General features: G+C 42.1%; 1 protein-coding gene across 1 annotated transcript in view; it reads left to right on the top strand.

Annotated features, from left to right (window-relative positions):
- Positions 1-2,964: 2,964 nt before the first annotated feature.
- Positions 2,965-14,106, top strand: part of pax2a (paired box 2a) — a gene marked incomplete at both ends in the record, with an annotated part of 45,270 nt that continues 34,128 nt past the window's right edge. Inside the window, 7 exons of the mRNA XM_083658221.1 lie at positions 2,965-3,007; positions 4,521-4,686; positions 5,403-5,423; positions 5,870-6,067; positions 10,103-10,188; positions 11,598-11,717; positions 13,205-13,249. Coding sequence (XP_083514347.1) covers positions 2,965-3,007; positions 4,521-4,686; positions 5,403-5,423; positions 5,870-6,067; positions 10,103-10,188; positions 11,598-11,717; positions 13,205-13,249 — 679 coding nt within the window. The remainder of the gene's footprint in view (positions 3,008-4,520; positions 4,687-5,402; positions 5,424-5,869; positions 6,068-10,102; positions 10,189-11,597; positions 11,718-13,204; positions 13,250-14,106) is intronic.

The following is a 14,106-nucleotide window of genomic DNA, read 5'->3' as shown; positions in this document are numbered from 1 at the left end:
ATATATATATATATATATATATATATATATATATATATATATATATACATATATATATACATATATATATATATATATACATATTTTTATATAATATATATATACACACAGACACAGACACACACACATATATATATATATATATATATATATATATATATATATATATATATATATATATTTAAATATATATATATGTGTGTGTGTGTGTGTGATTATTTTTAAATGTTATTGCTTTAAATGTGTGAATACTGGATATTGTATGATGCAAAAAAAAAAAATGTAATCGAAAACAAGCATTGCATAGGTCCACGGTGGCTCGGACTGCAGGGGTGAAGTCCAGACTGAGAGTTTCTTAATATTATCACGCCATTTGTTTTGCTGCACTGTGACACAGCGACGTCATGATGGGGGTACGGGGGGGAGGGGGAGCAAATCGGGGTGTTGTGGGGGAAATAGCAGCAGCTTTAGGGCAAAAGTGCAGTGACGTGTGAAATTACAGCCCATGGTGCTACATATTGTACCAGAAGCTCCCTCCCTCCAAAAAGCAGAAACAAAAAGAGGACTCGTCCTCAAACCTGTCCAGAGGGCAGGACGCAACACGGCCTGCACAGAAAGGCCAGCATCCACAAACTAACACATAACACACTCGTTATCGGCGATTATAATTATATCGACTAATAATAATACCATCATAATAATCTAAACATATGATATTATCATTAGACTGCTCCTGTTCAAAAACGAATAAGCAAATTCTGAATTTCAGAGAAACGATGATGCTGCTTTAGATCATGCAGCCATTATATTCAAATAAAAGTTTACAAATTCTGACGCTTCTTTCGGCTTCAACTATAACTCCACATTATATCAGGCCATAATGATATAGGCCTAATTAAATAATTGTTAAACGATTATATTGGGAAATGTTTTTTTTTAAGTGCATAATATTGTCAACTTGTGACCAGGCCAGGTTCGGCAGATCTAAGTTAATAGTTTGGCTATACTGATTTCAAAAGAGAGAAAATTAAGGATTTCTGAGTCTTTCCAAATTTCATAAATGTGGATTTGGATTGCGTTATAACGTTATTCAAACAGATTAAGAGTGCATCATTCAATACAGTAGGCTTACTTCCCAACCTTTGACCCAACCCACCGCTGAACATTAGCCTACAATGGCCTGTATACCTGCATGCAGCTACCACAGTGGGCAGTGTAACCTATGAGCGCCATCTACAGAGCAATGGCGCAAACAGGCAGCTGATCGCTGCAGGCTGAAAACTCACCTTGCAAAACTGTCTGAACAGTGTAACACACACACACACACACACACACACACACACACACACACACACACACACACACACACACACACACACACACACACACACACACACACACACACACACACACACACACACACACACACACACACACACACACACACACACACACACACACACACACACGATAACTGTCAACTCAAGACATAAAACATGACATTTCTTAGCTGGCCATTCTCCACTAAAGGCCTTGACAGATCCCCCCCCCCCCCCAAAAAAAAAACACAGGAGAAAAAGCCTGTTGTCTGAAACACAAAATTATTTTTTATTTCTTTTCTCTATTTTTTACTTTTTTTAAGAAAAGGAAATGAGAGCTGTTGCATGCAGTCAAGATTAGCTTACAATAAATGTTTCAAATCAGAAGGGGTTTGATCTAAGCCAGACTGCAAGGTGCATGTACAGCACCTTCTGAAAAGATGACTAAACTCTCTATATCTGGAGATGTAAGCTCCTCACTTTAAACCAGTGGCTCTCAAAGTAATGTTCGGGGTCTTGGGGCCCAGCAAAATGAGGAATGACATTATTTAATTCGCTATCCCAATTAGATTCTATAACCACAATTGGTTTCACTCTTGCCATTATTAACAAGCATTCAATTCAAAACTAAATCAACAGCAACAATCAAATATTCTTATTTGGGCATCCCTAAAATCTCGTCAAATATGGGTCGGTGGTTTTTGTGCGTCTGGGAGTCGTTGAGGTGAAAACGTGTGAGAACAGTTGTGCTTTGAACACCATTGACACTGCGTTACCTCTTGTCTACCCCCTTCCTTTAATTTCCTTGATTCTTCACCCCAAAGTCTCATCATTTCCCATTCCCTCTCCCTCCCCTTCCTGGCTGTCGGATGCAGGGACCTCCTCATTTGAGCGGCATGGTTTTTACGTGGGCGAATCACAAAGTGTTGGAATCTATTGCCTTTGTCTGACAAGTCATCCATCTCTATGCGAGGGGATCTGCGGGCTGCAGGCAGGCGGGAGGAGGGGGTGATGTGTGGGACAGACTGACTGCAGCGTTTAGAAACACACACACACGAGGAGAGGGCTTTCATTCTCAGCCCAAAGCTCGCTTCAGCCACAGCCCATTCTGACTGGAGGAGAGGAGAGGAGAGAGGGAGAGAGAGCTCATTTCGGCGTGTCCATGTTGCCCCTGTCATCTCCCTCCGCCCCCATCTGATCAAACCAGAGACCCCGCCGGTCCGGTCCGGTCCGGTCCTCCGCGCCGTCAGAGAAGAGGGATTTTTCGGCCGCAGATTCCCGCCTGCCCTGGACCCGTGCATGGTGCATTGGGGACTCAGCTCTTCGTGTGTTTTGTTTTCCCCATGACGTCCTCTGAAGACAAATAGTGACCCGCTTTGAGCCAATGTTGCTGCGGCTGGTGCGCTCTGCACACGCGTGGGTCAGGCGCTGCACCTGACAGCCCTGCTGGCTGCTGCAGACTTTTGAGTTGAGAGTGCAGGAGGAAAACTTCGCATTGCCCCCAAGAAGTTGTTCCTGTGGACTCTGTGTGCACGGACTGTTTTACACCGATTCTTAATCCACATTTTTTTTGACACATTTAAAGCTGCATTCCCGAGGCGAAACGGCGACCTCAGTCGATTACCTCTCTTTCCTTTGCTATCCCATGGATATTCACTGCAAAGCAGACCCCTTCTCGGCTATGCACCGTGAGTATAGACAATTAGTTTCCTTTCCTCACAATCATATCTCTGTATCATTTCATTCCTGAAAAATATGGTCCAACTCGGATGCAATGAACGCGGTCAAATGCGCAGACATTATGTATTCAAATCGATGATTTTTTTTAAATTATGTTCACCATAGGCTGCATTACGCTATACGCCTTATTGTCTGCCACTGTTCGTTTATTGAATAGACGAGGCACACATACCTTGTTAGTCCTTTTCCTCCTCTGTCTAGAAAACCATTTAAAAAGTTTCGCCAGTGGAGTCCGTACAAAAATACAACATCCTATACAATAATAATAATAATAATAATAATGGGTTATAATAATAATATAAGAAGAAGAAGAAACAGAAGGGGAAGAAGACATATTGAGACAACAAGGCTTATACAAATATGTTTGAACAGAATAACTCAGAATATTTAGATGTATCCATGCAGACTGAATTGGAAGTGTGAAGCTTTATTGACTAAATGTTAATTGAAGCGGGAACAAGGCATGTAGGCCTGAGATTTAGTAAGTGCTGTATTGGAGAAACTCCTCTATTTGAATACAAAGCGTTTATTACCTTTCTAATGAGAGTGACTTGAGAGCTCAGCTACTGTTTGTAAATGGATGCAAACGTGTAAAGGGGCGCATCATGGACATCTCGTCACATGGCACAGTTTGAACAGCGTGCGTAAAGACTCGAGCTACATGGCACAGTTTGAACAGCGTGCGTAAAGACTCGAGCTACAGGCACAAACTTGCAGTTCTTATTCTTTGTTTTTATTCTAGACGATATGGGTAAAGAAGACCCGGGCTCCCTGTAAATTATTTACTCCTTTTCATTCGCACCATCCGCGTTTGTAATATGAGTTATCAAAGCTCTTTTTTAATTATTTACAATAATTGTGCAAGGAAAATTAAACAGGTTGAAACATAATATCTGCGACATGTGTTAGGCTGCAGTGGAGGAGATGCTCTAGGAAAATATTGCCTAACTAGGCCAGTTGCATGCAAAGACAAAGTGGACTTGGTACTTTATTAAAAAAAGAAAAGAGTATAGCCTATTTAGCGATGTTTTTCTTTGTTTAAATTGCTCTATAAGAAAAAAACACGAACTTGAACTGAATTCTTGGGCTGCTAACAATTTCTATTATGTAGATTATAACACCACCCAGATGAACATTATTATTATTATTATTATTATTATTATTATTATTTCATGTTAATTTGATATATTTCTAATTCTAGGAAAATGTAAAAGAACAATTATATAGCCTATGGGGATATTTTAGGATTATTCACCAAAGCAAGAAAGATTATATGGCCATTATTAAATTCAATGGTATGTGCTAGTAATGCTGTCTTTTAAGGGGGAAATGATGGGTCTTCTAAAAAAAATAATTAAATTAAAAAAAAAAAGTCTGGGTGCCCTCCTCCCTGCCTGCATGTCTTCTGTATGTATGTAATGTTATGTCCGTGTGTCCGTGCCGCTGTTGTGTCCCACGTAGGGCACGGCGGTGTGAACCAGCTGGGCGGGGTGTTTGTGAACGGCAGACCGCTCCCTGACGTGGTGCGGCAGCGCATCGTGGAGCTGGCACACCAGGGCGTCCGACCCTGCGACATCTCCAGACAGCTACGGGTCAGTCACGGCTGTGTCAGCAAAATCCTCGGCAGGTAAAAGGGGGAGACAGACCACCAGAGCCCATATGAATGTGTGTCAAACATCAATCTTCTATCTGCCATATAGCCTTTATGCGCACCCAGCTCTATTTTAGCCTCAGTCATCGCTTATACGCAGCCTTCTTTTTTGCTTGAATACAGCAATTCTGCCCCCGAGATTTATATCCATCACCCTCAGCCATACCTTGCGAAAAAGAAGCATAATTGTGATCAATTTTAGGAGCAAAGTTTACGGCTAAATTACGAAGGACAAAATATCCCCGTAACTTGGGAATATGATGCTGTGGGAATATTAGCATAAGGAAAATGCCATTAGGCTACGATAGGTCATCTTTAAACTCACTTTTGAGTAGCACAAACACGTCAGTCCATATAGGAATATTCAAACAGATTATAAAAAAAAAACATGATATGGTCACCATGAAACTCACTTTTGGCTATCATAAGTCCATATAATATTACTGTGATACCATGGGAGATATATAAAAATACCAGAGTATATAGCTATATAAGGTCAATGTAAACTGATTATTGAGCACCGCAACATAGCCTATACTTTAAGATCCTATATGGTGATTTTTCTGGGTTCTTAAAATCGGAGAAACAATTTATAGGCCTATACATCATTTTATTTTGCCCTATATTGTTTTGTTCCTTCTGCAATTTTTTGGGAGCACAAGAGATAATTTCTTGAAATATATTTTTTTCAGCTATCAGAAGGCATTTCAGAGGTATTTTATTTCACACACACTGAATGTTTGTCACCTACATTTACCAATAGCTCATGGTGGCATGTCATGCATGCTACTAAGCTTATGAGGGCTGGGAATAAGGTCTAAACTGTGCTATTAGCTGAACCGCCCTTTGTCCTGTCCTTCTCAGTGCTTATTGTGTGATTTTTAATGACACTGTTTTCGTTGAAATTGCGGTCTGTTGAACACCTTCCAACTGAGACTTAATTGGCCTAGGATATACCGCCTAAATATCACTTTAGTAGATTATTTCACTGCACATTTCTTAATCAAGATAGTCCCAAATAACTGCAGAAGGTCGGCGAGGTTTGTTTCTCCACAAACGAATTGGAGCCACCTTTCCCATTAATCAGACGACTGGATGTTGAATTAGCAAATCTCTGGCTGTCTCACCCTTCAGGACCACTCACTCTGTCCCCATACAGGTACTACGAAACCGGCAGTATTAAACCCGGAGTCATTGGTGGCTCCAAACCAAAGGTCGCAACTCCGAAAGTAGTGGATAAAATTGCAGATTATAAACGCCAGAATCCAACCATGTTCGCTTGGGAGATTAGGGACCGACTACTGGCCGAAGGCGTCTGCGACAACGACACGGTCCCCAGCGTTTCATCCATCAACAGGTAGGCGACATTAATGTGCCAAAATGTCTCTGTGAAGGAAAAACATGCAAATATAAGAGAGCTATTTATGTAAGATCATTATAGCAGACATGTTTGTGTGGAATTTCTGGCAAATATAAAATGGCTAAATTAAATCAGAGGAAAAAGGAATATGGAAGTATATCGTGGATGAAGCAACTATAGAATTATAGGCAGAGGGAGCTATTTTATATTCACATATAGCCTGTTTCAATGGAACCTATCGGGGTGGTCTCAGAAGTGCAACCCAATCCCCCATACGGCCCTCCGCAACACAGCCAGCACGGAGCTGAGGCTGGGGCCACGCAAAATCACATCTGTCTCGATAAAAACCCATCGATAAACCGTAACCAGATCCAGGCAGTCAGAGGGAAATACCCAACAACGCGTTGATACGGGACCACACTGCGACACAGGCGGCAGGCAGGCAGGCAGGCAGGCGCTTTATTGCCAACCAATTGCTGCCTGTGTTTTCAAATGGGAGCCAACACCGGAGGGAATGGACAGCGAGAATGTAAATTAGATCACACATTTTAGCTGCTTGTTTTCGGTGAACATTGTACGATTAAATGCACCAAAATTATATATATATTTAAATTAAAGTTACACATCCCAAATGCCAAATAGGCCAATTAATTAATGTCTTGTTTATAAATCTGAATTATTATTATTATTAGAGGTCCAAGCATGTAGTTGTTGTTGTTATTATTATTATTATTATTATTATTATTACTACTATTATTATAGCCTACTACTACTATATTTATTATTATTATACTATTATTATTGTTATATGCTATAATGAGCATCTTCATCACTGTGGTCCCGTCAATTCTAATTCTAGAATTCTAATACTACAAAAATGTAAATTCGACTTCTAGAAGGCTGTTGATGTGCTGCTAAATGGACTATAAAAGAGTATCTGTTCCATTCAAGCAGCTAAAGCAGACACCCTACACCGTCACCTTCCACATAAGCGGGACAGGACAGCAGTGCAGCACAGCACAAAGTGTCTTTAGACAGAGGACGGCGAGGAGCCCCAGTGGATGCAGAAAGCCCCACAGGCTGACCCAGTGCAGTGATGAACTTTGGTTAGGAGGCACTGTTCCAGAGAGCTGGTCATCGGCATTACATTTTAATGAGTTGGAGAGAGATCACAACTCTGTGCTCATAACACGTCCAGCTAAAGCGCAGGAGATGGACCAAATAAAAAGAGAAAAATATAAAATGTTAGAAATGAGGCTCCATTAAAACAAAGGGGCGATTTCAACAGGTTTTCTACCATTCTGTTCATAAAACCAAGAAAAGTGCAGCTATAGAAAGGTTGTGAGGCAGCATTGTCGTTTTATGTTTTTGCTATAAAAACAACTTTATAATAATTGACTGATTGTGGATTTGAGCTGCAGGCAAACAGCACTGAATGCTAAGGTATAAATAGCGTCCTTTAACACAAAGTTGCAGCTTAAATGTTAATTATTAATGTCAGCGTGTGTGACAATGCACACATCTGCATTCCTATTCGTATCAGGGTTTCACTCTCTTGCATTTGAAGTGTTTTTATTATGTCTATATCCACATTGAAAAAAGTTACCTAATGTTAATTTTTCAATATAAGAGAAAGAAAAATTACAGAGGATAAGGTCAGCCTCCTCCCAAATGTTAATATACTCTGTAGGCCTAACTTCAGTCATATTCCCCTTGTGATGGTTACAGTGATAGCTGGAATCTTCTCATATTCTTTCCTTTGTTTACCATTGATTTTGAAAGGAGGGTTGCATGGGGGAGAGCATGATGAGGAAGAACAAAGTGAGGTAGAAAACATGCCCTTGTAGGGAGAGAGCAGTGGAGAGAGAGCAGTGGAGAGAGAGAGAGAGAGAGAGAGAGCAGTGAGCCCTGCATGGTGGTCTCTCTCTCTGTCTGTCTGTGGTTAAGGCACTCTCTGACCTGTGCTCTGTGCGACTAAAGAGGATGTCCTGGCTTTAAACACATTTTTCCTGCATGAATTATTAAAGATTACACAGAGACTGGGTTGCACTTTGTTTTTGCAGCCGCAGAAAGCAGTTTCCACCCTTTGCACCGTGCCCAGTGGACACAGGCAAACCCATAAGGTCCTAAGCGGCTTTCAATCATATTGATCCACATTTTAATATTTCTTTGGGGATTTTTTTTCTCCCCGACAGCCCCAACACCAAAGTCGTTAATTCGCCCATCCAAATTGCTTATTCAATATCAACAACATAGACTCGAAACAAAGTCCTTGAATTTATGAGTCTCCCTCGAGTCATGAGGTCAGATAACTGTTGTGGTGAGATGTTAGAAATTCAAATAAAATATTGATGTGTGTGTTTCTGGAGGAGGCTGCTATATAGCCTTTGTTGCCCTGCCTGGAGGAGAGAGTACAGAGGGCACATGAGATAGCAGTGAGAGGAATGAAAAGAGTCTGATGTACATTTTACCCCCCTGAGGATGTTAACCCTCTACCTGCCTGATTCAGAGCTGGTAGCTTATGGCTGGATAGCGCATGCAAGTGAATGAGACGTGGCGTTAGCTTCATCTGCAGTCTGTGTAAAGTCTGTTATATTGTCACAGCATCTCTCTTCCTGCCTGTTATTCACTCATCTCACTTTCCTCTCTATCAATCACAACATAATCGTACTCATGATATAACGTAATGCGATCATGTCCCAGAAGAGCTGAAGTGGAGTTTGTGTAAATCCTGCTTTACCATTCTCTTTTGCTGATTTACAATAATCCTCAAATGTTACAACAGTGATAAAATAATCTCTAAAAACCTCTTAATTTGTTTTAAACTGCCATCCATAATTCTGTTACATACACGGCTCCAAGGTTTTCAGATTTTTTTTATTTTTATCCCCCCCCCCCTTCCCAAAGTGCACCACAGATTAAAAGACATATCCGATGTGGCAGTGCACGCTCTCAGGTTGGGCCAATAAGACACTATTGCTTTCCTGTCACATATAATTTATAGCTCGCCATTTGCATTTTGCTGTTCTCTGGTGCCATTTGTCGTCAACTTTTCTATCCCCCAAGTCCCAATCAATAGGCCCTGATCTTCAATGACTCTGGAGGAGCCGTGTGTGTGTGTGTGTGTGTGGGTGTGTGTGTGTGTGTGTGTGTGTGTGTGTGTGTGTGTGTGTGTGTGTGTGTGTGTGTGTGTGTGCTAGACGGAGTGAGCCCAGCAAATACAGAGGCCAAAAAAACTGCAACTGAGACCAGGAGGCAGAGAGAAGCGATAGAGAAATACAGAGATAAATACAGAGAGAGTGGACTGGAAAGGAGAAGAGAAGAGAAAGGACGAAAGAAGGGAAGAAAGAGATAGATAGAGAGATGAGCGGTGTGAAAGACAGATATTGTAAAAGGGAGACAGTAAAAAATTGTGAGGATATTGGACTGGGGAGGGAGTGAGCAAGAGAGAGAGAGAGAGAGAGAGAGAGAGAGAGAGAGAGAGAGAGAAAGAGTAGAACGAGCAAGAGAGAGAGTGAGAGAGAGAGAGAGAGAGAGAGAGAGTAGGGGAGCAGGAGAGGGAGATTATTAGAGCTGCCCAGGTAGAGGCAGTGAAGCCGATCATTGAGGTGAATTGATGTGATTTCATGCTTTGTTTGCAAGATCATTCAGTCCAAAGTGCAATGAAGACTTTCCCCCCCATATCACATCTTAACGGTACTGGGGGACTTTATCATATTTCTAACCTGAGAATCCAGCTAGATTGAATCCACAATCTCAGGGGGGCAGCCCCCTATTCAGCCTCACACAGGAGCAGAGATATTGCCCCTAATACCCCGAGATTGGTTATTTGTGACAGGAGCCGAATATGGGGGGGGGGGGGTGTTACAAGCGTCCCCCCCCAAAACGACGACGGAGCACAGACACATGCATGGGCATATAAGTGGAGGTGATGCTGCCATGTTTAAGTGACCCGGGGGGTGTGAGATCTCCATGCTCTCTGGATTGGAAGTGCTTATTGATTTGATCCGTGTCTGTTGTTCACTTTACCAGGATTATCCGCACCAAAGTCCAGCAGCCGTTCCACCCGTCGCCCGACGGATCGGTCACGCCGCTGTCCCCGCCCGGCCACACTATAGGTGAGCGAGAACGAGGCGCTGCACCGCCACCTATAGGATCGCACACAAGATTACGACACGTTCAAAATGAGCCAATCACAGGCAGAGCTGCTGCCCATGTAGATATATAAACGGCCTGTGAAGAAATATATAAACACATGAGGATGTCCATACATGCACGTATGGACGCATATATCCACAGGTGTGTAATGTAACAAAGTAATACAGACAGTACTTAAAGTATTTTTTGGGAGTATTTCTATTTCTGTCAACTTCCATTTTTACTCCATTACATTTCCTACATAAAATGTACTCCATTACATTTGCCCTAAGCATTTGTTACTTGTTACTACAAAATGAAATCAGAAGACATTTGGTAGCCTCGAAGCAAGCAGGTTTGGTGAATCAATGCTCCTATACCTTACAAGTTACGTTAATCACGATGCAGCACACTCCATTCCAGTTGGTGGCGGTAATGCACCATAATGTTGTTTGCCAACCACTATAAAACTCAAGAAGATTTAAAAATTACTTTTGACACTTAAAGGGACAGCTCACCCTAAAATCCAAAATACATTATTTTTCATCACACCTATAGTGCTATTTATCCATCTAGATTGTTTTGTGTTAGTTTAATGGGTTTTTATCAGCCCTAGAGATTTCTGCCTTCTCTCCAATACAATGGAACTGGATGGCACTTGGCTTGTGGTGCTCAATTATACATTTGACAAAAAATACATTTGAAGAAAACAAACCCTAACCCGACAACAAGCAATTTATTTCCAGAAATCATGACCCAATCACGACTCAAAAATAATCCACAGACCTTGTTGTGAGCAGTTTCATGTAGGAACTACTTTCTATTTTTGACCAAACTACACCCGCTATACAGTAGCTGCTACAGTAGATAGCTGCTGCTCTAGCTGCTGCTGCTGCTGCAGTTTCATGTAGGAAGCCGCTAGCTAGCAGCTAGCGGGTATAGGTTGGCCGAAAGAAAATAGTTCCTACATGAAACTGCTCACACAACAAGGTCTGTGGGTTGAGTACCGGGTCTTGATTTCTGGAGAGAGGCATTGCTGTTGAGTTTTCAATTTTTTTTCTTGAAATTTTAAAGTTCAAGTAGTGTAAATAATAGCTAATAGCGGACTTTAACTTCGACCAAAGTTATTTTCTGGTAAGATACCGTGCTTTTAGCTATATCACCACTGCCCACATACATGCAAGTACATCTTGTCTACAGCTATGGACAGAGACAAATATGAACACACACACACACACACACACACACACACACACACACACACACACACACACACACACACACACACACACACACACACACACACACACACACACACACACACACACACACACACACACACACAGGCCTACACTGTACACAGGCACTAACACGGAGCTTTCTCCATCAGTACCCAGCACGGCCTCTCCTCCTGTGAGCAGCGCCTCCAACGATCCCGTAGGATCCTACTCCATCAACGGCATCCTGGGTATCCCCCGCTCCAACGGCGAGAAGAGGAAACGAGACGATGGTGAGGAGAAGACACAAGATCCCTTTGTTTTCCCCTCTTTTCATTCTCTCCATCACTCCTCTCCTACTTTTCTGTGTGTGATGGGGTGGTGGGGTGGGTGGGGGGGGATGGCATTTATGACAGCGCTGCAGCCAAGTGTGTGTGTGTTTCTGTGTGCTGTTGTCTCCAGTGACTTGTTATGCTGTATATGAGGGGCGAAAGGCGAGCGTTGAGAGAGTGTGTGTGTGTTGTGATTCAATCAGTTTTTTTGATGCCCTATACGTTTTTACCATACGCCTTTAACAGAGAGCCGCATCTCAATTTGATATCGTGCTCAAACGTTACTCTAGATATCGCATATAGCTGTCATAAAACTGTAATCCCCCGTGGCAAGACATCAGTGCTGGTGCGCTCTCTGCTTTCATTTCTGTAACATAACGGGAAAAAAAGGCAGAAAAAGAGGCTGCTCTTTGACACCCCCTCTTGATACTATCGGTTAACTACCAGTCATTTCATAATCTGTGCAAAAAAAAATATATATATTAATAAGAACACGAGTGTTTGACTGAATTACATTTCATGACACTGTATTCCACGGTGTTGAACGATATCAAAGTGCTCAATATTAAAAGTATGCGCGTATAAGAATATATACTAGACCAGTGGTTCCCAACGTGGGGTCCGGGGGACGACCAGGGGCTCTTTAGAGGGGTCCAAGGGGGTCCCCAGCAAACTGATGAATCGTTTTAAATTACACCCATTATTTAATTTACAAGAATTATAGAATGTAGAAGAATGACTATACGTTGATCATAGTTTCACGGTTATCTCCCCTACTGACAATATGGAGAGTCGTGGAAATTCAGGACAAAATCATATCTTAAGAAAAAATATTCTCAGATTTGGGTCTAAAAGACGCAGAGAGACTGTACTAAATTAGGGGGTCTTTGATATGAGAAAAGGTCTGAGAATCACTGGGCTAGAGTAGACGTATACGCTTCCATGGGACTGGCAAGCAAATAGACCTAGATAGGCTCAAAGATTAAAGTGGGAGCCTATCCGCTCCAATCCAGAATGTCGAGGCGAGCGAGTGGACACACACCGCCTCAGGGCAAATAGATTATCGGTTGTGCAAACAATTGCCTTTTTTAATGCCTGTGAATTAACATGTCCCTGGTGGAGGCTTGAACAGGTGTAGGAACAGACCGGTAGAGGCAGGGAGGGGGCTGAAGTGTGCGTGTGTGTGCATGCGTGTGTGTGTGTGTGTGTGTGTGCACGTGTGTGTGTGTGTGTGTGCATGCACGTGTGTGTGTGTGTGTGTGTGTGTGTGTGTGTGTGTGTGTGTGTGTGTGTGTGTGTGTGCGTGTGTGTGTGTGTGTGTGTTTCTGTGGCGTACGTGCTGTGTTTCTGAGGTGAGCTGATGGGGTTGAAATGGTTGAAAATCATCTTAATAAGAGCATTGATGAAAACAGGCCACTTCCTTGTGTTCTGTCTCCGTCTCTGTATAGTGCACTGGAGTGGCAGCCACATGGACGGGAGGAAAATAGGACATTGTAAGTTGAAAGCTAGAATTAAACCTTCTCTCTTTTTGTTTTTTGGTCAATCAGATTAACCACACATTCTGCTCAAATTGCTGTTTTTGCCCAAGATTTTCCAATAAATATTTTCTACAGTAGATAGACATCCAAATAAATGATGCTAAAGTGACTGTGGAAAATCATATTTTCCATGTAATGGCATGCAGGTCAATATACAGTAAGGCACAGTGTGTCTAATTCAGCATGTTATCAGGCCAAGATAGTAGGTGTGGATTTGAAATGACACTTTTAGTATGACACTTTTGACGTTGTTTTATAGGCCTACCAGCTGTGTAGTTTGTTATTAGTTCATTCAAATTAATTATTCTAAATAACTTTGGCGTTTCTCTCAAATGTAACGTGTGAAATCAGTAAGCCATTGCAGAGGCCCTTCCTTGTTTGGTTCTTCAGAGTATTTGCGGTCGTCCCAGAGGCGGACGGTGGGGTTATTTAAGCATCGCCGTTATTTCACACAAAGTGGCCCGGGAGGCAGTGCCACAGCTAAGGGACCGGGAGGCGGTGACACAGCTAAGGGACCGTCTCAGGTGCAGCTAGACGTGTACGCTATACAAAAGGCCTAAGCTACCTGAGCTGGCTAAGCTAATGACAGCTAATGTGCTAATATGTTACCTTATCAGGCACAAGAACAAGGGGGCAGCTGGTGTAGCAAAAACATTTCAACACCCACTTTTTTGTAACGCACAAAATGCCTGTTTGCATGTTGTTTCTATACCGGTATTTTAATTTAAGTTATTAATATTAATATTCAACAAATGACTCGGTACACTTTGTTGCATGTCTGTGAGCTAACAAAAGCACTGATTTTAAACTTA

Source organism: Poromitra crassiceps (genome assembly GCF_964638095.1).
Source record: "Poromitra crassiceps genome assembly, chromosome: 22".
Taxonomy (NCBI): domain Eukaryota; kingdom Metazoa; phylum Chordata; class Actinopteri; order Beryciformes; family Melamphaidae; genus Poromitra; species Poromitra crassiceps.
This window is presented reverse-complemented; position numbering and strand designations above follow the sequence as displayed.